Genomic DNA, 23,921 nt, shown 5'->3' with positions numbered 1-23,921 from the left:
TCTCTCTAAGCCAGTTACCCAGTAAGGACTTCTTTGGTTGCCCGTTTCCCTGGCAGTGATGGAACTGCAGTCCTATTCATTTCATCTGATGATTTGGCAGAGGATTCAGAGGGGGAAAGAAGAGAAAAGCTTGTAAGGAAAGACGTGTGAGGCCAAGCTGAACAGAGGATGGGGCGATGCCCTCATGCAGCTCAGAGCTGAACTTAATGTGATGGACCGGAGCTCCTGGTTTGGAGTGGGGGCTGCGCGGGACTCATAAGAGATGTTTAAGAGGAGAAGAAACTTGGCAGAAAGTAGATGCTTTCGCCTGCTGAGAGGCCTGAGTCCCCAAAGAAACTGCACCCCCATGCCCACCCCACACAAAAGTTAACGGCACCACACCTGCCTCCCCCAGATGGGGCTCCCTGTGCGAACGCCTCTTCGTCCTCCAGGATTTTCCAACACCGGCTCAAGCTCCTCCCTCGCCCGAGAGGGGCTGCTGTCCTAGAGCCAAGCACCAGCCAGAGCAGCGGCTGGGGGGCGGCGGGGAGTGGGCCCGGCTCTTCGCCATTGGTTGTGCGGACCAGAGGGGCGGGGGGAAGACCCACGGTCCCGCTGATTCCGCCGCCCGGGGCTCACACCAGCTGCGCCGGCTACCCGCCAGTGCGCTCCGGCCCCGCGCCGCACGCTGAGCCCGACATTCCCACGGACGGCTTCGCGGGCGCGGATCGCCGAGACAGGGGCGTCTACGAGGAGCTCAGCGCGGCCCAAACCCCACCGGGGTGCCGAAGCGCGGCCGGGGAGGTCGGCGCATCCGGACCCGCAGGTCAGTGAGAGGCTCCCGAAGCCTCCCTCGAGCGGAGGCAGAGGAGTGGGGAGCCGGGGACGCGCGAGGTGCCGAGCTCTGGAGGAGGGCTCGTCCTCTGCGTGGAGCGCCGAGACTCCTCTCCTGGGGCGGCCTCGAGTTCTAGAGCTTCCACTCCCTCTGGAGCCGCCCCCCCCCCCCCCCCGCCGCCCCCCCCCCCCCCCCCGCCCCAGACTCTCCCCGGCTCCCAGAGGTTTGGCTCCTCTGGACTCCCCTGAATCTGTACCCTTTGCGGCCGGCCGCGTCCTTTATGGACCCCAGCAACCTCCGCAGATCGGCTTTCCCGATGGTCGGGATGACTTCGTTGGGCCCGTGGCCCCGGGATGACCCGCTTCAGTCCCGGACACAGAGCCGGGAGGATTTGCCCTCGCGTCCGCTGTTGAAAAGATTGATTACTCTGTGCAAGTGTAGACAGTTCTACACTTTGCTGAACGTGTTTCTAGGTTCATTCTGTTTGCTTTTGCCTTTGTGGTATGTGCGGTCATTTCTGTTTTGCGCCTATCTGGGCACTCGCCACGCGCACACTGCCTGCTATGCAGCTTAATGGTGCTCGCAGGAGTCTTTCCACCCATCTTAGTGGCTTCAAATCCAGGGAAGTTTTTACCTGGCGCTGAACACTTGCGTTCCCCAGCGGTGGTTTCGAGTTCCCAAAAACCTAGTAGAAAACCGCCCCAGCAACGGGAATCCTGTGTTTCCCTGTCGAGGTGCGTGGATTATGGGCAAATTGAGTTCTGATTTAGGAGAGAGGTGTGTGATGTGGCCCGCTCTGGGTAGCAGAAGGATCCCTTCACTCACAGAAACATCTGGTTAAAGACCAGGTTGGCGGGCTGTACCTGCGCGCTTTCTGCCGCTGGATGCCTGGGTCCGCCCAGGCTGGTTTGGTGTCAGACTCCGGAAGCAGGGTCTGTTTCTTAACCTTCATTTCCTCTGCCTGTTAAATTCCCTTTGGAAAATTTTTTGCGAAAAGTGTTGAAGTACTTAGGTGGTTCTTTGTGGTGGATAGTAGGATCCGATGGCTCTGGACATTCTCAAAGCCATCGCATTTGGTCGGGTCCACACTACAGGTGCAAAAGGCCCGGAATGGGTGGTGATTACGTCCCAGGGCCAACCCGAGGGACCACTGCTCAAGATGTTTCTCCTAGGGAGCTTTTTGCTTTAGATTTTTCTAGATTCATTGTCAGTAGCCGATCAACAGGAAAAAAGACAAGATAAGTGATACTCCTTTTTAAAAAGGTTTGCCTGTTAATGCAGTCTTGCTGCCCAATGTACCCTCCTTTAAAAAAAAACGGTATTTAATTAGCTTATGGTATGCAACTAATCTGAGTGTTTTAGCTTATTTGTAATCTATCTCCTACAGATTCTTAAATCTATTTTGTGACTAAAATGCTTCATTTCGCTTAGAGGCGTCTTGCCCCTACCCCCACGGTCTCACATATACACACTTTATAATCAGCACCTAGTTGATCCCTTAATGCACATTGCTTTTTGAAGTGTATATTAGTGAGTCCGCCTTGTAACCGAGTTGCATTGACACCACTCCCACAGGACATGTCCTTCAAATGCTGGGCATTGTGGGGATGGAGAACCATCTGCCAACCTCCGAAGTATTCTGGGAATACTGAGTTCCAGAAAATGGGTGGGGTATTACATTTTTGTGTTTTGATTTTGAGGCTTATTATTTATTTGGCTTATGTATTTGTTATTTTTGATTCCTTTACATAAGGCAGAGTGCTCTGAAGAGCTTGACACGGGTTCATGGTTCTCATTAAAGAAGCTTCATGTAAGGTAAGATCCATTCCCTTTTCCCTGCTGTTATTTCAGTTCAACAGATTTTATTGGATGTCTGTGATTAAGAGATAAATAATGGTGTGATGACACGTGGCATCAAATCCATCAGAGGATTTATTTGCAGGTTTCCTAAGAGTTTTTTTTTTTTTTAAATCAGGGCAGATGAAGGATGACGGTTGATTGGTAAGAATGATTAATCATACTAATCATTAAGTAATTGTGGAGTCATACACTTACTCTAAGAATGAAAGAGTAACCCATCACGAGCAAAACTCTCTAATTTGGCCTCTATTCAGATCTAGTCTCAGACCATTTGCTAATATTCCTTCTTCTCTAGGCTTGCTCTTCTCCCTGCACTTGTATTTTAAGTTTGTTTTAAAGCTGTAGACTTTATTTAAATAATTTTATATTTAATTTGTTATTAGGGAGAAGCAAAATGTAAAATTATGACTGAATTTTTGTGTTTTGTTCATTTGGGTTTTTTAAATAGTAATTTAAGAACCTGGAAAAATACATTCCTAAAAGGCCCTGACGTCAGGCAGTGGGTAGGTCCCGCTTGTCTGGCTCTTGGCACCCATGAGCCATTCAGTAAACATCTGTTAAATGAAACTAGAAGCCAAAAAGTAGTGTTGCAGAAGAATGCCATTTTCTCCAAATAGACATGTGTGGAGCTTATTGTATTATCATATTACTATGTCAATATAAATCATCACAGGCTTAACTTTTATTATATATTATTATTCTGAATGACAGCTAAAAAATAAAAAGCCTTTAAGTTAGTTAATGGAATAGGGAACCTAATAAAGAAGAAGCTCAAACTAAGTACATGAGTTGGCAGGATTCCTTTTAGCTAACAGATGTACCTAGAGAAATCAAGCCACAGGCTTAGGTGCAGAAGTCCATGATACATGCACATGTGGACCAGCCTTTGATTTAGAACTCAGAAGTCTATCTGTGCCTTCACTGACCATTTCAGATACATAGTAGCAGGAGAATGAGCCAAGTTCTGGGACCCCTTCAGTTCTGATTCTGATTTGTGGCAGATAGGTCCATGGGATATAGTGTTCTGAGTTGCTCAGGCTCAAGACACAGAATGCCTCCTTCAGGAGTTCCTAATGTATAGGATCCATGCTCCTGTACACATTTGGAACCAGGAAATAATCACCTTTTAGTCTAAGTTTTTTTTGGCAAAAACAATAACAAAAAATGGAGATTCTGAATATCCAAGTAGCCCTATACAAGCTATAGTATCTCTAAGCATGAAATGGCACAACCCGGCCAAAACAGTGACAGTATTTCAAAGCTCTGAATTCATATCAGGAATAGGATAGACTGTCATTAATATTTCCTGAGTTCCTAGCTTCTAAATTCTCATCTATTAAGTTATATGGGAAATCAGTCAGTCCAGATTTATAATTGCATTATGAGCTTGATTGTTGATGCCACTGATGTTGATATTGTTGATTGTTTGATATTGTTATAGACAATAGTGAGAGGGTATGGAAGTTGTAAGCCTCTAATACTTGTTAAAATAAACTTATGGTAACAGACCTGAATACAATTTTTGATGGGAAACAAAAGGATAAGATGGCTTAAGAACCTGCTTCAAATTCAGAAAGACGGGAAGATGACTTACACCACAGTTAAAACATTAAGACAATTCATTCAACATATAGATTCACTCCTCAGGGAAAGCCAAAATAGCAGCTTTCCTGATTAATTTGACACATTAGTCTGGTACTGATTAGAACTGCCTGGTAATCTATTAACTATTGTCAATTAAACTGGTTTGGTTCTTACTGAGTTTCAATTTCCCTGTGCCCAGGATTATAGCAGCTGGATCTACTCTTCTCTTTTCTTAAAGAAAACATTCACAATAGCCCATAAAATGCAACTATAATACAAAGAGCAGTTAAGCCCTACTGGGCAGATTGACTTTCTTTATCTCAGCCAGAGAGTCTTTTTTTTTTTTTCTAAAGATTTTATTTATTTATTTGACAGAGAGAGAGAGCACAAGCAGTGGGAACAGTAGAGGGAGAAGCAGGCTTCCCGCTGGGCAGGGAGACTGACCAGGGGCTCAACCCCAGGACCCTGGCTGGGATCATGACCTGAGCTGAAGACAGATGCTTAACCATCTGAGCCACCCAGGCGCCCCTCAGCCAGACAGTCTTAAACTTTGAAAGAGGAGGTATATATGAACCATTTCAAAAGTTTTTTTAAGTATATGCAGTACAAATAAAGGAGGAGGTGGAGGAGGAGTGGGGGTGGGGGGAGGGAAGGGAGAGGGGGAGGAGAAAGAGTTCTGGGCTTAAAAACCAGTTGCATTTTCACTACATGCGCTCTTATTAAATTTTATTTCTATTTTTTCTTTTTTTTTTTTAAGATTATTTATTTATTTATTTGACAGAGAGAGAGACAGTGAGAGAGGGAACACAAGCAGGAGGAGGGGGAGAGGGAGAAGCAGGCTTTCCGCTGAGCCATGAGCCCCATACTGGGGTTGGTCCCAGGACCCTGGGATCATGACCTGAGCCAAAGGCAGCTGCTTAATGACTGAGCCACCCAGGCACCCCCTTATTTCTATTTTTTCTAATGAAAACACCTTTATTGGGTTTTTTCTGATTATAAAACAATATATTTTCTTTGTGTCAAAATTCAGATACATGCACAAAATAGGATGTAAACAAACATACCCACATCACCTGCTAACAAAAACCGTTACCTTGGTGCATAACCTTGTTTAGTTTAGTTTTCTTTTGCATGCCTCTAAAATTGTATATGTGTGCCTCGTAGTAGTAGCAGTGCTAGTAGTAGTTGTTTTACAAAAATGGAATCATACTATGCACTATTCTGAAGCTTACTTTTTGACTTAGCCATACATGTCCAGCATCTTTCCATATTAGAAAATGTCGTCTTTTTTGTTATATCAGAATCCTCCATTGTATGACTCTTCTACCATTTATTTAACCAATCCTTGACTTATGGACATCTTGTAGCTCCAGTGTTTAGCTACAGAACCATCTTTGTGCATGTGCCTTTTAAACTTGTCCGATTTTCTCCCATGGGGTAAATTATCAGAATATAAGTAATATTGTTAACCTACAGTACCATACATTTTTGGATGAAAAGGGAAGCACTCAAATAATTCATCCAACCAGTAGTAGACATTCCTCACTATGACCCAGAATATCTTTTATATGCCTGGCGCATGATACTTTCTTTTTTTTTTTTTTTTTGGCGCATGATATTTTCTGCCCTTAAAAAAAGCCATTTTTTATTGATGTTTAACATTCTTTTAGAAAAGTACATGGTCATAAGGATATAATTTATGATTCATGTGTTCAATTTGAAAACACCCTTGTAAATGGAACCCAGGTCAAAAAATATATATTTACTAATACTCTCCTTGATGGCCTTCATATACCTTGGCAACCTGTCATTCTAACTATTCCTCATGAGAAGGTCCTTGGTGAGCTTGCTGACCTCAATTTCCATCAATCAAGTGCGTGATTAAGGCCACTGTGACTTTTAGAGTGACAGAGGAATACTGACAGGTTCTCAGACCTTCAAAAGGACTACTTGCCAACAAAGTTGGTCTGCTTTACTGAAATCAGTTTCTGAGATCTCTCCTTCTGTCCCCTGTCTCTTTATTAACCTTATCAGTTTTGGTCTCAGATTTGGGCCCTGTGTGGCACATATTTTGATTCATATAATGAATTAACCTCTGGATAACAAAAGAAACCAAATAACATGTTTTTCATCTAATTTCTTCTTGTTGGCCACCCAGCTCAGCTCTGAGTATAAAGTGGATTTGGAGCCAGAAAAGGATCCTGAGCTCCTAATATGTAGTTTCAGTCACCCGCTATCTCCTTCTGCCATCCTTTTCCAGAAGGCGTATAAACAATGACCTTCAGAATTTAATTTAGTTAACTTTTAGAGACTTCAGTTTCCTGGTTTTTAAGGACTTCTAGCTACCCAATTCTATGAAAAAATATTTTCCTTTTATGATTGCTTAAATTTTGTTTTGGTATTTTTTGATTTTTTTTTTAATAGAGGAAAGTTAATATTGAGAGAGACCATAGGGAAAGAAGGAATAACTTAAATACATGATAAATGTTTTAAGTCAGTTCCAGAATGAATGAAAAGAAAAGAAAAATTGCTTCTTTTGTGCTCATGTGTTTTCATTCCTTTTATTATTTTTCTAAGAAGCTGAGGTCTGGATTAATTTCCTAGCACAATACTGCTTAGGATATCACCGCTCACATCATCATGGCCATGATCTAGATGAAGTGCTATTCAAAGTATGGTCCATGCACTAATGCCAGCCCTTGAACTGTTAGTTACTCACTCACCATGAGATACAGAACTTGAGCCAGAATATAAATCAAATAAGGCACTAAGCACACTTTGTAGTTTAGCTTTTTTTTTTTTTTTTTTAAGCAAGATATTCTGGATACAGGAAGCAGTGCTTTACAAGTTCCTCATCTCACAAAGACTCATAACCCACATATTCCTGAGGGAGGCAAATGGCTCCTTTGAGTAGCAATGATCTCCAGTGTGGGGCTTTGTAATTAAATTGTTTAATTTATAAAAATGTAAACATTTTCCTTTTCTGTGCTGATTTTCTATTGAATTTTGTTTCGTTCTGTTCTGGTTTCTTTGGAGGGGAGGGTGAGTGAATCCTCGAGATAGAGTGACTAACATTAGAGTACCATGGCATAGAATGTTCCTGAATATCATAAATTATCATAGCCTGTGGTGACTGGAAAGCAGTATTGTCCTTGACCCTTTTTATCTCTACAGATGAGCACAGTGCCAAGGACTGTGATTATAAGGGACTTAGTAATTTTCAAAGGAGGGATTATCATGAAGTTTAACTTAAAGAACAATTTAAATTAAAAACAACAAATTCTGGGGTGGGGTGCCTGGGTGGCTCAGTCAGTTGAGCGTCCAACTCTTGATTTAGGCTCAGGTCATGATCTCAGGGTCCTGAGACTGAGCCCCGTATTAGGCTCTGGGCTCAGCACAGAGGCTGCTTGTCCCTCTCCTTCCCCCCACTTGCAGTCCCTCTCTCCCTCTCTCTCTCAAACAAATAAAGAAATAAAATCTTAAAAAACAAAAAACAGTGTATTCTGTTTCACATCTAGTCAGGTCTTCATTGACTATGGTAAACTCTTAGAATTTTTGTTGTGCTCTTCAAAATACATTTGCAACAACTCCTCAGCTATGTTCACAGTAATGAATGTCAATATTTATAGTGGATTCCTCCATCCCTTCCTTGGTTATCCCAGGGGATACTTGACTAAATAAAATTTTTGTTAAAAGACACAGTTGCTTGATAAAAAGTATGCTCAGAGTTTGCTGTGGAATCTGCAACTATAAATTTTATTGCCATAACTAAAATACTTACAAAATTTAGGGTATGTTCATCATTATTCTTTAATATTGAGTACTTACCCTTTGAGTAATTGATATGATTTTATACGAGATCATTTATTCATTCATTCAATAAATATTGTGCATCCCAAAATAGAACAAATATGGAATACCTCTCCAAGAAGCTTCAAATTTCTTCATTCCTTTATTCTTTTATTCATGAAACCATCCAACAAATGCTTATTGAACATCTTTGTATAAGACACTGCTGGTTCATGGTTATAAAGATGAGTGAAATGGTAGTCCTCTGTTTCAGAATTTCTTAGTCCATCAACGCTTTAGGCCAACAGGTGAACAAATATAGTAAGTATAATAAAATGTGAGAGATGCTAGTGTAAAAAGGTAGAGAAATTATCATGAGAATGCAGAGAAAGGAGCCAGAAATTTGCATAGAGAAAGTGGGTGGGGATTTATGTTATGAGTGAATAAATAGATGAGACAGAGGACAGAAAGTTTGAGTAGAGTCTTGAAGAATGAACAAATTGGGTTTTGGATGGAATTAGGGAGAAGACATGTACAAATATAAGGATTAAGCATACATATTAAAAAAAAACTGGGAAATCGAGAACAATTTGATACGCTTGGACCGTCTATCTTTGGAACAATGGGAAAAAAATGAGACTGGAAAAGTAGCATGTGACCAGATTAAAAGGAACATATAATATAGCACAGATAGTATAAGGAAAGTTCTTTCAGATTTCTTACTCAAGATGGTCACTATAAAAATTGTATGTGCAATAGACTCTTGCATGTAATAGTGATTTTTTATCACCTTCCTATACATAGTTAACAAGTATTTGTTGAATGAATAAATGAATGCATAAAAAGATATAGTTTTTCATAACCAAAGGCAATACCACTGTCCCATTACTTGTATAATGGGACAGTATTACTTGTTTTTTCCCATTAGGAGTAACAAGTTAGTCTTAATATAGCTTTACTATCTCTCACCTATTCCCACTTGAAGCCATTTGTGTATGTTTAAGTGACAGCTGGTCAGGGCTGTCCTTACAAGTAGCACCTCATCATGCCCCAGCTTGTTAGGGAATTTGTTTTTGGCTGTACCAGTAGCTAATTCTCATCCCTTTAAACTTCACTCTTGCATGAAATTAAAGCTAACCAAAACATCCTCTACAACCTTCTTTTTCTCATAGGGCCATAAGGGGATTTCAATATATCACATAGACAATTCAGGTTTATTCAGAATTTGATTTCTTTATAGTCAATTTCTTGAATACCCAGCATAACCTCTGCTGTCATAGTACAGTAAGATTTTATGTCAGTCAGTAGAAGGAAGATTAGGCTTAAAACAACAAGTGCATTCATTGTTTCCACTAAGTATTAATAAGGCCAGCAAGGGGTGAAGGTGCTCGCCCACTTCACCTGGGACTGAAGCTGCCCCATACTTACGCAATTATTGCAGCAGAGGGAAGGGATGTGGCAAATCTCACACTGGGTCTTACATTTTCTACCCAGAAGTGATATGTCACTTTTCCCAAATTTCATTGGCCAAAACAAGTCATCTGGCCACCCTAAATCCAGAGGGGATAGGAACATGTAATCCTACAACATGCCTGGAAGGAAGAAGGAACAGCAGAAACACATGAACAGCATGAATAACCACAAGTCTTGAAATTATCCCTCTTTTACCCTCAGGCTTCCTGGAGAGAAGGAACGTAATGAACATAGAGCATTTGGAGACATAGGGATATAGATGTGAATTCCAGTCCTGCCTCTAAGTGGCTGGATGACATTGGAGTAAGCTTTTAAATTCTCTCATCCTTAATTTTCTCATCTGTTAAAGAAAGATCTGTTAAAGAAAAATAATAACTACCTTAAAGAGCTGTGAAGATTAGAGAAAATACACATGCACCATGTGTACACATGAACACACATACAAAACTAGTATATGCTTTTATTTAATAAATACTGGCTACTGTCGTTCATGTTGTTACTACTGTTTCCCCAAACTGTTGTGCTGGACATTTTTTCTCCTACATAACATCCTGGGCATACCTTCTTCTGCCTATCACGTTCTGAAGATATTACCATTCCACAATGATGTGGGGATGCTCCTGTCACCTTTCTTTCCCCTCTACTTCCCACAACTTTTCTGGCATGATATGGCCCCTACATCCCAGCCCACACCATTAAAATAAAAGAGAACTAAAGACTAGATATGTGACATGTGAACATGTGTTTCTGACCAAAGCTATTCTGATAAGTGAATAAAAAACCCAGAGCCTACAACCTTAAGGGTAAGGTAGAGAGCTCCACTCTGATAAAGGACAAAGTCAGTTAAATCTCATATAAGAGATACTCATGCTTTCCTTGAATAAAACTATATTTATTTATATTTTTTTAAAGATTTTATTTATTTATTTGAGAGAGAGAATGAGGTAGAGAGAGAGCATGAGAGGGGAAAGGGTCAGAGGGAGAAGCAGACTCCCCGCTGAGCAGGGAGCCCGATGTGGGGCTCGATCCCGGGACTCCAGGATCATGACCTGAGCCGAAAGCAGTCGCTTAACCAACTGAGCCACCCAGGCGCCCCTATTTATATTTTTAAAAGAATATATTTCAGTAGTCTGTTTTCTATAGGTAATTCCTAATTATTTCTCAATTTTGCCTCCTTATATTTTTTAAAAGATTCTATTTATTTTATTTTAGAGAGAGAGAGGGAGGGAGGGGGAAGCAAGAATCTCAAGCAGACTCCCCACTGAGCACAGAGCTAGACTGATGTGGGGCTTGATCTCATGACCCTGAGATCATGATCTGAGCTGAAACCAAGAGTCAGACGCTTAACCCACTGATCCACCCAGGCACCCCCACCTCCTTACATTTTTAAGTTTACCACATTCTGGGAGAATTTGAGCCTACACTTGTTTATTGCTTCCCTTTTGTCTTTGACAGATTCTCGTCTTGAGTTGTTATCTAAAATGACAACAAGCTGCTGAGGACTTGATTTCCTCCCACACTTGATAGCCTGCCATATCATTTTGTTCCATGTTACAAGGAACATGTAGACATTCTCTTTGTTAGCCAGACTTTTGAGTTTACTGTACCGCCTGAGAGAGAGAGACAAACAACAGAAAAAGAGAGAGATAGAGAGCATTAAAAGGCAAGCTCTGCTATTTGATTCACACCAAGAATTAGCAGGACCATGGGAAATCCCACACGGGAACATGCTTTCCTGATGAAGGACATAACGTCCTGTTCTGTCCCCTGCCCTCCCTGGTGTACCTGGAAATCCTGGTAGATGAGTAATTTCAGAGCCGTAAAAGAGCACTTTGTCTCCTTATAGGATTGGTGTTTTATGTAACCTCTGTCTAAAATCTGACTCATCTGGTACTCATCATTTTAGGGTACCTACCTATATTTGCAGCCATATAATTGTTGATGACTGGCAAAAGTACTATTAATATCAGTGTCCTCTATTTTTTCATTTGTAGCTGCATTTTGCACGATGATTCAATTTCTAAATTGTTCATTGGCCCCTATTTCATAAAATACGGACCCTGGACTATAATAGAGTTCTTGTGGTCAGGCTTAGCATCTTGCCACACTAGAGGACTCACCCAAACCAGGATGATCAGGGAGGTGGCTGCTGGTTTAAGAGTTGTAAAGGACTGTAAGTTCTTTGATGTGCGGAACTTACTGTTTGAAGCCTGTTTGACACTTGCTGCCTAAACAGTCTCCCACTTGTACTTTAGTTTATTTGCTGCTATTGTTTCTGGCAGTCCGCGTGTAGAATCTGGGCCTCACTGACTACCGTGGGCTCCCACTGGGCTTCCCTGGAGTCCAGCTGATTTGTTCTGTTGGAAAACTACTCGTGTACCTGAGAGCATTATGCTAGATAAAATAAGTCAGAGAAATACAAATACCATAGGATCTCACTTATATGTGGAATCTAAACGAAACAAAACAAACCTGAAGTCAGATATAGGGAACAGACTAGTGGTTGCTGGAAGCCGGTGATGAGGGTCTGGGTGAAATAGGTGAAGGTGTTTAAAAAGTACAAACTTCCAGTTACATACTAAGTAAGTCGTGGGGATGTAGTGGACAGCATGGTGACTGCGGTCAATAATGCTGCATTATTTATTTGAAAGTTGCTAGGAGAGTAGATCTTAAAAGTTCTTATCACGAGAAAAAAACTGTAACTATGTGAGGTGATAGATATTAACTAGACTTATTATGGTGATCATTTTGCAATATACACAAATATCACATCATTATGTTGTGCACCTGTGTGATATTGTGATTTATAATAAATATATATTCCGTCTTCCTCTGTTGTTGGCACCCTAGGAATTTCCTGCCTGATGAATGGCACAAATGTGTCTTTTGTTATGTTAATGAGGTGACTTTGAACCACACCTAATGGTGGGGGCTCATTGTGAGAGGAACCCACCTTGTGATTAGAGGGTTGGAACTTTAAGTTCAACAGGAAGGGGAGGAGAGAGGGGAAGGAGGTTGAATCAATCTCCAGTGATTGATGATTTAATCAATTTTTATTTCTATGTAATGAAACATTAATAAAAACCCAAAAAGACAGGGTTCAGAGAGCTTCTGGGTAGGCCCAACCCGTGGACATGGTGGGAGAGCGGCACACTTAGCATGGAATCTCCATGCCCTTTTCCCATAGCTTGCCTTATGCATCTCCTCTGTCTGGTTATTCCTGAGTTATATCCTTTTATAATATACTGGTAACCTAATAAGTAAGATGTTTCTCTGAGTTCTGTGAGCTGCTCTAGCAAATTAATTGAACTGGAGGAGAGGGGCTTGGGAACCTTTGATTTATCCCCAGTCAGAAACACAGGTCACAACCTGGGGCTTAGGATTGGTGTCTGAAGTGTGTATGTTGAGAGGGAGGGTCTTGTAGGATTGAACCCTCAACCTGTGGCATCTGATGCTATCTCCCAGTAGATAGTATTAAATTTGAGTTGAATTGTAGGACACTCAGCTAGTGTCCCTGGAATTGCTTGTTGGTGTAGAGAATGGCTCCTAGTCCCACCTCACAAATTGGAATTGCTATCAGAACCTATTTAACCTGAAACTAATATAATATGTCAGTTATATCTCAATTAAAAACAAAAACAAAAAGAAAAGAAAACTATTCTCTGTCTCCAAAGTCCTTATCTTTGGGTGTTTATAGGAGAGATGCCCATGGCCATTTCTGAAGATGACTGGTGTTATAAGATGAACATAATTGGATTCCATGATTCTGGAGGTCCATACTGAAATTCAGACCAGTGAGTGATAGCAGCAGTGAAGTCATGAGTAAGGCTGACTAGCGAGTCACCATTCCTGGTCTTTAGGTAGCATCTCCCACAACCATGGATCCAGTTTCCTGGATATATTAAACTTCCTCTAACTCATCCTGTCATGTTTCACCTCCAGTACCCTGTGGCTTAGTGGGCATAATGAGCTGATGGTAGCAGCAAATAGTTGAGCTTTTCCAATGCTGTTGGAAAGATTCCTTTGAAGAATCAGGCTTCTATCATTGTGTTTCTTTAGAAGCTTCCAACATTTTAGCTGATTTACTGCATATTATGCCAAGCATATTTTCTTTTCTTTTTTTAGATTTATTTATTTATGTATTTGAGAGAGAGTCTGTGTGTGGGGGCAGAGAGAGAGAAAGAGTCTTAAGCAGACTCCACACTGAGTGCAGAGCCCAATGCAGGGCTCGGTCTCACAACCCTGAGATCACGACCTGAGCCAAAACCAAGAGTCAGACATTTAACTGACTGCACCACCCAGGCACCCAAGCATATTTTCTTAACATCCTTGGGGATAAGTCATTTTTTCCCCAACTTATATGTTGAGAAATTCCTAAAATACTGAAAAGTTGCAAGAATAATAACAACAGACACTTATATATTCTTTAACCAGAGTAACCAATTGTTAACATTTTGACATATTTGCTTTATCATCTTTCTGTATATATATGTAAATGTGTATACTATTTTTTTTGGCTGAAACATTTGAATGTTAGTTGCTGACATAACACTTTATGGCTGCAAAGTTCAACATGCATTTCCTAAAAATAACATTCTCCTATATCAAACTTAGGGGATTTAATATTTATATAATATAGTTATTTAATGTGTAATCTATATTTAAATTTCCCCAGTTGTCTTAATAATGTCCTTTATAACAAAGCTGTTTTTTCCTTTAATTGGCCCAAGAATCTTGCATTGCATTAGATCTTGAAATCTGCCTTCTAATTCTTTTTCTTAGTATTCATCTGACTCCTAAATCATATAATATGGCCAAAACTGAATGTATCCAAAACAGCCTGTGTAAGCTGGCAATTACTAATCATTCTTTTTAAATATCCATTTTACTGTGGAAAGCATCATCATACTTTGACTGTTAGCCATTGAGGACTGGAAAAACAAGAGAACTTATTTAGCAAAATTCATATGTATATATTATGCTAAACACTGGGCTAATACCCAGAAGAGATGGGCAATTCACACACTATGAAATTAACTAAGGTTCTATTTGTAGTTATATTATGAGGGACAATGGTTCATTAATTCAAGTAAATGCTGTGCCTTGATTAAAAATGTCATCACATAGAAGACTCTGTGAGCTGGAGACTTAAAATGCAAGACCTAAAACATTTATATACATTTGTGATATTCCAAACTATTCTTAAGGAACAGACTATAAAGCACCTTATTTGGGAAACAAATACATGACTGTAGTTGTCAAAAAAGATAGATATGAATGGTAGCTTGCTTAATTAATTGCTAATACTGAAGTTCTTTTCAGACAACCTATGTCATCACTATTTTTTTTTCAAAGTGTACCTGTACGTGTGATTTTATGGATAGAGGATGGCTATTAGTCTTTGGCATATTCCGGTGTGCAAAAATAGAGAACTGGATACATTATATAATTTATATTCCTCTCCCCGCTGCCTCAACTATTAAGATATTTTAAGTAGAGATGAAGCTTAGGGTTTAATTTATGGAGTGAATGAAATATTTACTGTATATCCATTCTTATAAATTGAAAGTTTATGAGATGAGGAGAATTTATAAGAAAATGTATACAAAACGGTAACAGGCATTCATAGAAACATGGAAACAGAAAGGTCTTCATTAAACACATTAGCTTGGGTGCCTATAGGAGACAGAAGAAAATGGAATGAGGCATCAAGATAAAGAGGAATCCATCATGACAATAAGCTATGAACTGAGGAATATATTTAAAGAGGGAGGTAGCAGTAGAAAACAAAGTATTGTTAGGGAGTAATACAATGTCATGTTTTCCTCTGATTATAGTGAATGGCGTCGTGGCCCATGGCTGCCCACTTCTGAGGAATCTGCTTAGATTTAGAGTGGACTTCCTCAAATGGCTGCTGAGAAACCAAATTTCCGGGCTCTACCCTGTTCTCTTACAGCAGTTTTAGAGGAATCCAAAGTTCCCTGGCGCCTGAGAGAGTAGACTAGAGATACCTAGTGGTCTGCATATAAAGGTTTAAAGAAAATTGTAGTAATCACAAAATTAAGTTTATAAGAACAAAATCTTTCCCAGTGTCATACTCTATAAGCGGACTGTTATGAGCAATTTCTGATTAGACAAAAAGTATATTGAATATAAATTATTTTAACTGCAGAGGGAGAATGAGAGACAATGGAAAAGGAGAAAACACCATTCCATTCTTCTACCAGAGCATGGTTGAATGAGAATTTTTAAAAAATGTATCTAGCCTTATTAAAAATAAGTAAGATTTTTTTGTATACTAGTGCTATGATTTAACCAATTCTCGCTGCTCCAAGAATAACAAATGTTTTTCTTACTACACTTGTAACATACTGGAAATGATCAGATCCGAGTGGAGGGTGAGAAATGACCTGAAAGCCCTTACTAAAAATACTGTAACATCTTGAAAGGCCAATCTTGCTTCTTACCTTCTTTCTTCCCCACTGATTCATTTTGACCTTGCCTATGTTCTTCAAGTCATTATTTCTCTGGCTGTTTGCTTTTTCTTTTAAATGAAGTGTTTAAACCAGTGACCTTTTCTCCTGCTCCCTGAAAGAGACTTTTATTGTTCTGCTGCTTCTTAAACAGCTCGTGTTTCCTTCAACCCTCAGGTTGATACTTTTCTCATTTTGATTTAGACTCATAGTGTTAGCCAAGAGGGGTCCAATATCCCCAAACGGTAGGACAGAGCCCTTCCTGCTCTTTTCTAAACATCATAAAAGAATCATGAAAATGCTGTGCCTACACCTGGCTTTGTATTTGACCTGTTTTTTAAACAGAAAATTATCCATTTAAATTATGTTATTCTAAAACAGTGTCATTCTTAAATAATTATCCTTCCTAAGGCAGTGTTTTGGACATAAAACCTTCACACTGAATATAAATGTAACACAAATTTATTAAGACTAATACTTTGATTTTTCCAGAAAAGCAGTGATATATAAATGCAAGGGAGGTTATATCTACAGTTACATTTGAGGTTGTACAAGATGGATGGCCAGTCATTTTCATATCCCCTTTTGAAATACTTTCTTGTGTATGAGACTTTTTTTTTACTTCACTCAGTACACCATTTTGTATATTAAGAAAGGAATATTCTGAATATTTTGTGAATTACAGCTTATGTGGATAACTAATTTTTTAAAGAAGTAAGACAAAGTAATTGATCTAGCATAAAAGCATTCTGAGTATAATTTAGTTATTTTGCTAAGGAAATCTTTTACTGGGCCTGAGGGTAGTCCAGATAGACAAAAGTCATCACGAGGGTAGAAAGATATAGGAGACTGGTCTGAATCCAAAGCAACGTAATGACCTGTCCTAGAAATTGATTTTTAAAATATTTTAAGATAATTTTTTAGCTGATACTAAGCTATTACTTTGTCATTTTTAAAATTTTCACCAAAATACAATGAAAAAACTCTGAATTTATTTTCTGATCATTCATTTGAACAGTGGGTAAAGAGAAGTGTTAATTTTAATTTTTTGTCTTATATTATCTAGTTTAGATCCATGACTTCCAGTGTATTATTCAGACTCTTCATCTTCTGCATTTCTTCTCATAAGATGGTACTCAATTCAATATTTAATAACAGATAGACTCAGTTTATTTCCTTACTTGATTTTATTTTTTATTGGACTGTTACAGGGAATCAGAAACAGAATTTACATACAATTCTACCCTCCTAAAACATTATACTGATAAGGAAGAGCAGTTTTCAAATATATGGATGGCTGAATCATCTTTGAATAAGGATAGCACATAAGATAATAAACTTTATTTTCATTATTGCAAGCCCAGTGGGTGTTTGCCATTGACTGCAAGTGACAATTTACATTTAGAAATTGTGGGAAGTATGTATGTCGGCACCAACCTTCTCTCATCAGCCAAAGAAAAAGCATTAAGAGAGAAGATAATTGTGTAAATGGTAAAGGAGTGGCTTGAGATCTCATATAAAGCATACTATTTTCTAAGTAGAACTAAAAACACCTTTGCTTACATGTGATAAGTTCCCTACTAGATTTTGGAAATGGTAATTTCTACGTGTCCTAGAGAGAGAGGATCCAATATATCATTATATTATAATATCAAATTTTATATTTGTAGACAGAAACAAGCATTTTACCATGTCATATTAATACTTTATCTGTCAAATCATTACTAATGGTTTGGGAGGACAGCCTTTTGGAGAATGACAGCAGGACTTGATAACGATAAAATTTTGATTCAACATCCTAACAGCCAGGGCACAAGGCAACAAAGCAGCTTATCCCAGTTTTCCACAACAAAAAAACGTTTCAGATAGTTGTTATTCACATAGACACGTATTTGAATAAAGGTCAGAGGGTCAGAAATTGCTGTGCCAGATTTGAGGCTGACTAAAGGCTTACTGTTATACACCATTATTTTATAGACGACAAAGCCATGGCATAGGCCCCACCCACACGCTAGCCACCAGAGGTCTTGCAGTGCCTGTATGAGCAGACTCAGAGATGGGGGCCTGTCAGCTCTTTTTTCTTTTACCAGGCATGAAGGTACACGTCAGAGAGTATGCTTTTGTTCTTCTAAAACTTTACAATTCTCATCATCACCCCATGGGAAGGGAAGCTTCCATTCTCAGGCATGGTGCTGAGTGTCGTGGAATCAGAGACCCCCAGGTTTGCCTCTAAACTGTCTCTTCATCTCCCCACCTCACTGGGCTCATGGAGACCTTCCAGGTCCACTCTTCCTCACTTCAGTGGTGACTGCCTTTTGTAGATTTCTTCCCAGCACAGGTTTTTATTCCGAGAGACAAAGGGAAAGCAGCCGACCGTGAACCAAAACATTTACACAGATCTTCATTTATAATGTTTTGATCCAGCTGTTTCATTTTCCTTTCTCAAAAATCACTTTCTGAGGATGGCTCAGAAAAAAGCGTCATCATGCCCACGTGGTTTTAGGTGCCAGCGAAATGGCAGTACTCTAGTGCTACCCTGACACAGGTCAAGGCTATGCATTTAAGATGAAGTCTCTCTCTTTTTTTCTTTAAACCTAATCTGTTTGGAGAAATGGCCCAAGAAGTATCATCTTGAAACATACTTGTTTGATTTCATTTTCACAGCGCCATTTTTGGCCTCATTCACATGGTCACAAGTCCTGAACACGTACAACTGGCCTCATCCTGAACATTATGCAGACTGTCAAAACGTTCAGCAGAGAGAAAGAGGATTTATCAGTTTTTAAAAATTCAGTAAGAAAGTGAGAATCAATGCCATCAAATTAAAATGATCTCTAACGGTGCATATATTCTGTTGTTTCAAAGTAGAACAGTGAAATGAAATTTGCGTATCTATCATTTAAAACTACAACATATTCTGGAAATGATATTAAATCTGAAATAGTGGGAGGAGAATATTTAAAGAAGAAAATATTTAATTGAGAAATGTCAAATAATGACATGAGCTTTCATTTGTTCATTTCCACCATCCTTCCAAGACCACTTGGAAGATCAGATGCTTTCCCCAAATCTTAAGTCCCATTTCCATAGACCACTAAGGCTCAACAGTGGGCCTTTTGTCTGAAAGACAGAGATCCTCAGGATGTGAAAAGTATTCTTGGAATATTTACATGTAAAGAAATGCCTTTGTTTTAACAAGGCATCTGGTAGCCAGTTGTGAGCTCTGCCACTAAATTGCTGATACTCTCGTGACACTGTCTGTGCCTCCAGCCCCACCCCCAGAAAATGACAGATTCAGGTAGTGAATCCAATTCCAGCTGAATCTGTGACCTGCACATGCCAGAACTGTAGGACTAGCAGAGACATGGAAAGTTCCTCTAGCCTTTCTAAGCATTCAGAAGGAACTGTCTACTGGGATGGCCTTTTATAATTTTCTAAGGATGCTTATGGAAATGTTCTTACAGCCTAGCTCAGGACCTCTTAGCGAGGTAGGAAAGGTAAATGTTGTTGCATAAATGGGAAGACTGAAAAATGAAGACTAAACCGTGAGCTAGCCCAGAGTAAGTAGCAGATAGGAACTAATGACGCAAGTCTTCATAATTTTCCTCTTCCCATCACAGTTGAGAAAACTAAGAACACAGTTCAGGCGTGGAGTCTAGTCCCTCCTCCGTCACTGTCTAGCTGTGTACCCTGAGTAAATCATGTCTCTGTGGCTCAGTTTCCTCAAGTGAGAATAATAATTCCTGCTCTACCAAGGAGCTGTGAGGAACACACAAAATACCCAGTCCCTTCTTCACCCATGCTAGGAAAAGAGGATGTAAAACCCTTACTACTCAAATGATAGGAAAATTGAGACCAGATGGTACAAGGAGTTAGGATGAGCAGAAGCCCAAAGTCCTGGGCTATCTTCTAACGAGATACTTCTTTTTTCAAATCAGTTAGCTTGTCTCTCAGTTTCCTCAGCTAGACTTAGGAGGTCTTTCCAGAACAGAGAATATTTCTTTTTCTTCAGCCCATAAGGTTTCCATCCTAGTTTTCTCTCCTATACATCATGCTGCCTCTGAAACTCTATTTTCCCTAAAGATGAATGGCTGAGACATTTACATGCTATAAAAAGGCAAGGGATTGCCAAATCAGTGTGACACATTTGAGTCCCACTGTGATTCTCTCTCTCTTTTTTTTAAGGATTGTTAGGAGCCTGTAGCAGCCTAATGGAATTAAAATCACCAAGCAAAGCATAATGAGGAGTAGGAGTCAAATTATTTTAGGAACTACTAAGACACTGTATGTGGCCTACTCAGAGGAACTCACTAAGATCATTAGCCTGCATGACACCCAGCAGGGACAGCCATCTCAGAAGTGTCCCCTCCTTCCCAGGATCATTAATGCTGCTCAGCTCAGACCACAGAGGCCAATGTCAGCCCCTCAAAGAATCAGCCACTTAATTAGATCTGGAGAACAGAAGGGAAAGGCAAGTTTCCAAGGTAAAATGCAGGGCAGAGTTTAGGAAAAGGGAAAGCCAGGGGCAGAGTGGATCTTTTCACATTAGCATTTCACTACATCTGACACAAGGAGATACAAAATTTTACAAGAAACGGACTGAATGCCATAAAGAACTAGGAAGAGCATCTTTTCTGGACTTGAAGAGTCATCTGCCCGGAGGGATCATCCTCCCTCAGGCTGCATTCCTCGCCCCCATGTGGACGTAGTGGGCTGGAGGCCCAGGCAGAAACTGGCTGTGACTTTTCCAGCGATGGAGGAGAGGGTGTCTGAGACACACTGAACCCACACTTGGAGCCTGGGGAATCATGTAGTATCCCACTTGCTACCTGCCTGTCAGTCTGCTTTGCTTCTAGTGTTTCTCACAGGGCCCACATTGGGAGGGAGAATATGGTGAAGAGCATTCTTTGCCTCCTGGCTGAGAGAAAATTATTCCTTCTCCACACCCATTAACACACATACACACACTATAACCTTATTTTGGCCCAACTCTTTACAATTCACAAAGTGCTTCCATGTCTATTTTCTTGATCCCTGAATAAGACAGAGAGGGGATGGGGCAAGTGCTATACATTTCACAGATGAGAAAAGTGAAACTCAGAATAACGTAGGCCATTTGCCCAACATCCCAAAGGTAAAGGGGAATTCAGGCCTCCTTCAAAACTACATCTCTTGACAGCAAACCTTGTACTTTCTACCATTCAAAGGGAATCCAGCCTTTTTTCTTATAAATTAATCTGAAGTTTTTTATTCAGTACTAAAATATGCAGAACAAGGTACACAGGTAGATCGAAAAGAAGAAACATGAAGAAATGGCCCCTCATTTCAAGAAAATGAATTTTTATAAACAAATCGAATTATAAATGTTCAACAAAAAGCAAACTTACATGTGCAGCGTGATTCTTCAAAAGTGTGGTTGGAGATAAATACTGGCTGGGAAGGTGCTAGTGGGCTGGAGGTGCCAGAGTTAATTTTCTGGAGAAGGGAGGTTTGGCGCTGACTTTTTGGGTCCTATTCTCAGAGCATCTACTTGGAGCATCTGTTGAAATCACAGCAGATGGAGCACATCAAAAATGTATTTTCCTTTTTATTTATTTTAGTTCCTTGGAGAATCCTGGCACCTTAGGTACTGTGGAGGTAAAATAAAAGTTCATTTTTATATCATCATTTGTAATATAATGACATAAACATTATCTATTTCTGGAGAAGTAATTCCGTTCCCTTCCCTTCTTGAAGTGAAAACTAGAAATGAGATTTAAATGTGTTATTTTGTGAATAATGCACTCAGCTGTTTTTTTGTTGTTTGTTTGTTTGTTTTTGCAGTGTCAATGGACACCTGATCCCCTGCTGCCTTTGAAAACCAAGAAGTTTTGTTGTGCTGATTTAACTGCCTACAATCTTTGCTGATGCTATCATAAAAAAAAAAAAAAATGCTGACTCTGTCCTTTTTAACCCCTGTGTGAAACTGACTTTTAACATCCTTGTGCGTTCTTTGACCCTCCATAAAGATGTCTGAACCTGACTCTTCATCTGTATTTTCGGGTAATGTGGAGAATGGAACTTTCCTTGAGCTATTTCCCACATCCCTGTCCACATCAGTGGACCCTTCCTCAGGCCACCTGTCAAATGTCTACATCTATGTGTCCATATTCCTCAGCCTTTTAGCATTTCTGCTTCTGCTTTTAATAATTGCCCTCCAGAGGCTCAAAAATATCATCTCCTCCAGTTCCTCCTACCCGGAGTATCCAAGCGATGCTGGAAGTTCTTTCACCAATTTGGAAGTCTGTAGTATTTCCTCTCAAAGGTCCACTTTCTCAAACCTTTCCTCATGAAGAAGACGGAAGAATTCCTGAATGCTGCAGCAGCCTAGGTTTTCCCTTGCAGGAAGTGTCACATGAACCAGTTGCTTCATGAAAGAAATAACCCCTTTCTTTTGCAACCAATTAGACCTGTTTCTCCTCCTTCACCCCTCATTTCTTGTTCCATTCATGATGCTTTTCATTTGTGAATGTAGGAGTTGATGCTGACTCAGAGAAATGTGTGCAAACCTCGAGGGGCAGAATTTCACACAAACCACCTGACAAATCGGAGCGGACCTCTTCAAGGTGGATCAATTCATTTCACTCTGCGGGACACCTGAGGCAGAACTTATCTGAGGTTGCCTCACAGTGGGTGCTGGATATGGACTCTTGTACTTCATTTCTCTTACAAAACCGTGAAACCAACTGAGCTATCAGAAACTGGCAAAATTAAGTCTGAGCTACTCAGAAGATATTCTCCATATTTAAAAGATAAAGTGGAAATACCAAATTAAAAAAAAAGTCAATTTAGATTTAATGTATAACATTCCTAAAACCGGAGGCAAAATATGCTAAATGTTTTATTTTCACTTTAACAAATGAAGATCATATTTATTGATGAATTAAATCATCATGGAGAAGTTTTGGAAGAGTTTAACTTTTAATAGCAAAACAAATATGTGTTATGATGCAGTCTGTAATGTATTTTTGCCTCTTGGGGTTTTTTTTTCTATCTACGTTATAGTCATAATACCCCTACTGTTGTAGAATTCTTTGTGATAATTGCTGTTACTAAGAGACACACCCTAAGAGACAGGAAGAAGTTTTTATTTTATATTTATACTTTCCATTAGTGGAAATTAAGCATATGGAAAATATTCACTTAGTTCTGTTTTCTGTAGTAATAACTCCTAGCAGTCATGTTAAGCATGTTCCTTTATTCAGTTTCATAGTCTTATAATTTTAGCACAGAATTCTGTTAAGGCTCCCAGATGTCAGATGTTTGCTCAGTCACATTAGGTTGCAAAACTTAAGTGACTAAATTGCTAATATATATGTTATTATATACTCCATGAATGTTACAGGTCTCTGATAATTAGTTGTTCTATGTTAACATAATACTTTGCATTAGAATTCCAGGATGTGGGTTTTTATTAAAAATTGTAGACATTCAAGTTTTGTCACTGCTGGGAGCTTAAGTGATCCTGGGAGCCACGATACTGTGGTCACTCAAGCACTGAACTCGGGGGCTTTGTCCATGAAATGAGGCACACATGTGAGCATAGACTTGGAATATGGAAGAAATCAAGCTCCCCCTAAAAACAAAGCAAATAAACTACAGCTTCTTCACTGGTTAAGCGACTGCCTTCGGCTCAGGTCACGATCCTGGAGTCCCGGGATTGGGTCCCACATTGGGCTCCCTGCTCAGCAGAGAGTCTGCTTCTCCCTCTGACCCTCTCCCCTCTCATGCTCTCTCTCTATCTCATTCTCTCTCTCAAATAAATAAATAAAAAATCTTAAAAAAAACAAAACAAATGGCCCACAGCATAAACATCGAACTTCGTCAGCCTACGGAGCCCACTGCATCAACATGCTCTGTCTTCCCATGGCAACTGGATCATTTCTTGT

The 23,921-nt window shown here is 39.8% G+C and overlaps 1 protein-coding gene and 1 long non-coding RNA gene across 6 annotated transcripts in view; one reads left to right on the top strand and one right to left on the bottom strand.

Annotated features, from left to right (window-relative positions):
* The first annotated feature begins 540 nt into the window (after nucleotides 1-540).
* SERTM1 (serine rich and transmembrane domain containing 1) lies at nucleotides 541-23,828 on the top strand. 5 transcript variants are annotated; one of them, XM_073894647.1, is made up of 4 exons: nucleotides 541-805; nucleotides 2,572-2,629; nucleotides 21,594-21,630; nucleotides 21,817-23,828. In XM_073894647.1, the coding sequence occupies exon 4, from the start codon at nucleotides 22,002-22,004 to the stop codon at nucleotides 22,323-22,325; it is 324 nt and encodes a 107-aa protein (XP_073750748.1). In that variant the 5' UTR covers nucleotides 541-805; nucleotides 2,572-2,629; nucleotides 21,594-21,630; nucleotides 21,817-22,001; the 3' UTR covers nucleotides 22,326-23,828. The 5 variants fall into 5 exon arrangements, with proteins under 5 accessions (XP_073750748.1, XP_073750747.1, XP_073750746.1 ...); XM_073894646.1 differs by having other exon boundaries at nucleotides 2,568-2,629; XM_073894645.1 differs by lacking the exon at nucleotides 21,594-21,630.
* LOC141373123 (uncharacterized) overlaps nucleotides 17,687-23,921 on the bottom strand; it is a 97,322-nt gene continuing 91,087 nt past the window's right edge. The window contains exons 4-5 of the long non-coding RNA XR_012378817.1: nucleotides 21,381-21,622; nucleotides 17,687-18,733 (exon numbers count right to left, since the gene is read on the bottom strand). This is a non-coding gene — a long non-coding RNA (uncharacterized lncRNA). The remainder of the gene's footprint in view (nucleotides 18,734-21,380; nucleotides 21,623-23,921) is intronic.

Source organism: Callorhinus ursinus, unplaced genomic scaffold, assembly GCF_003265705.2.
Source record: "Callorhinus ursinus isolate GAN/ISIS: 27379988/994484 unplaced genomic scaffold, GSC_fseal_2.0 scaffold7, whole genome shotgun sequence".
Classification (NCBI taxonomy): Eukaryota; Metazoa; Chordata; class Mammalia; order Carnivora; family Otariidae; genus Callorhinus; species Callorhinus ursinus.
The sequence above is the reverse complement of the archived record's forward strand: the minus strand, read 5'-3'. Positions and strand labels throughout refer to the sequence as shown.

What these genes read in the sequence shown, in the direction of transcription:
- SERTM1 (XM_073894645.1), top strand. Translation starts at nt 22,002, where the DNA reads ATGTCTGAACCTGACTCTTCATCTGTATTTTCGGGTAATGTGGAGAAT.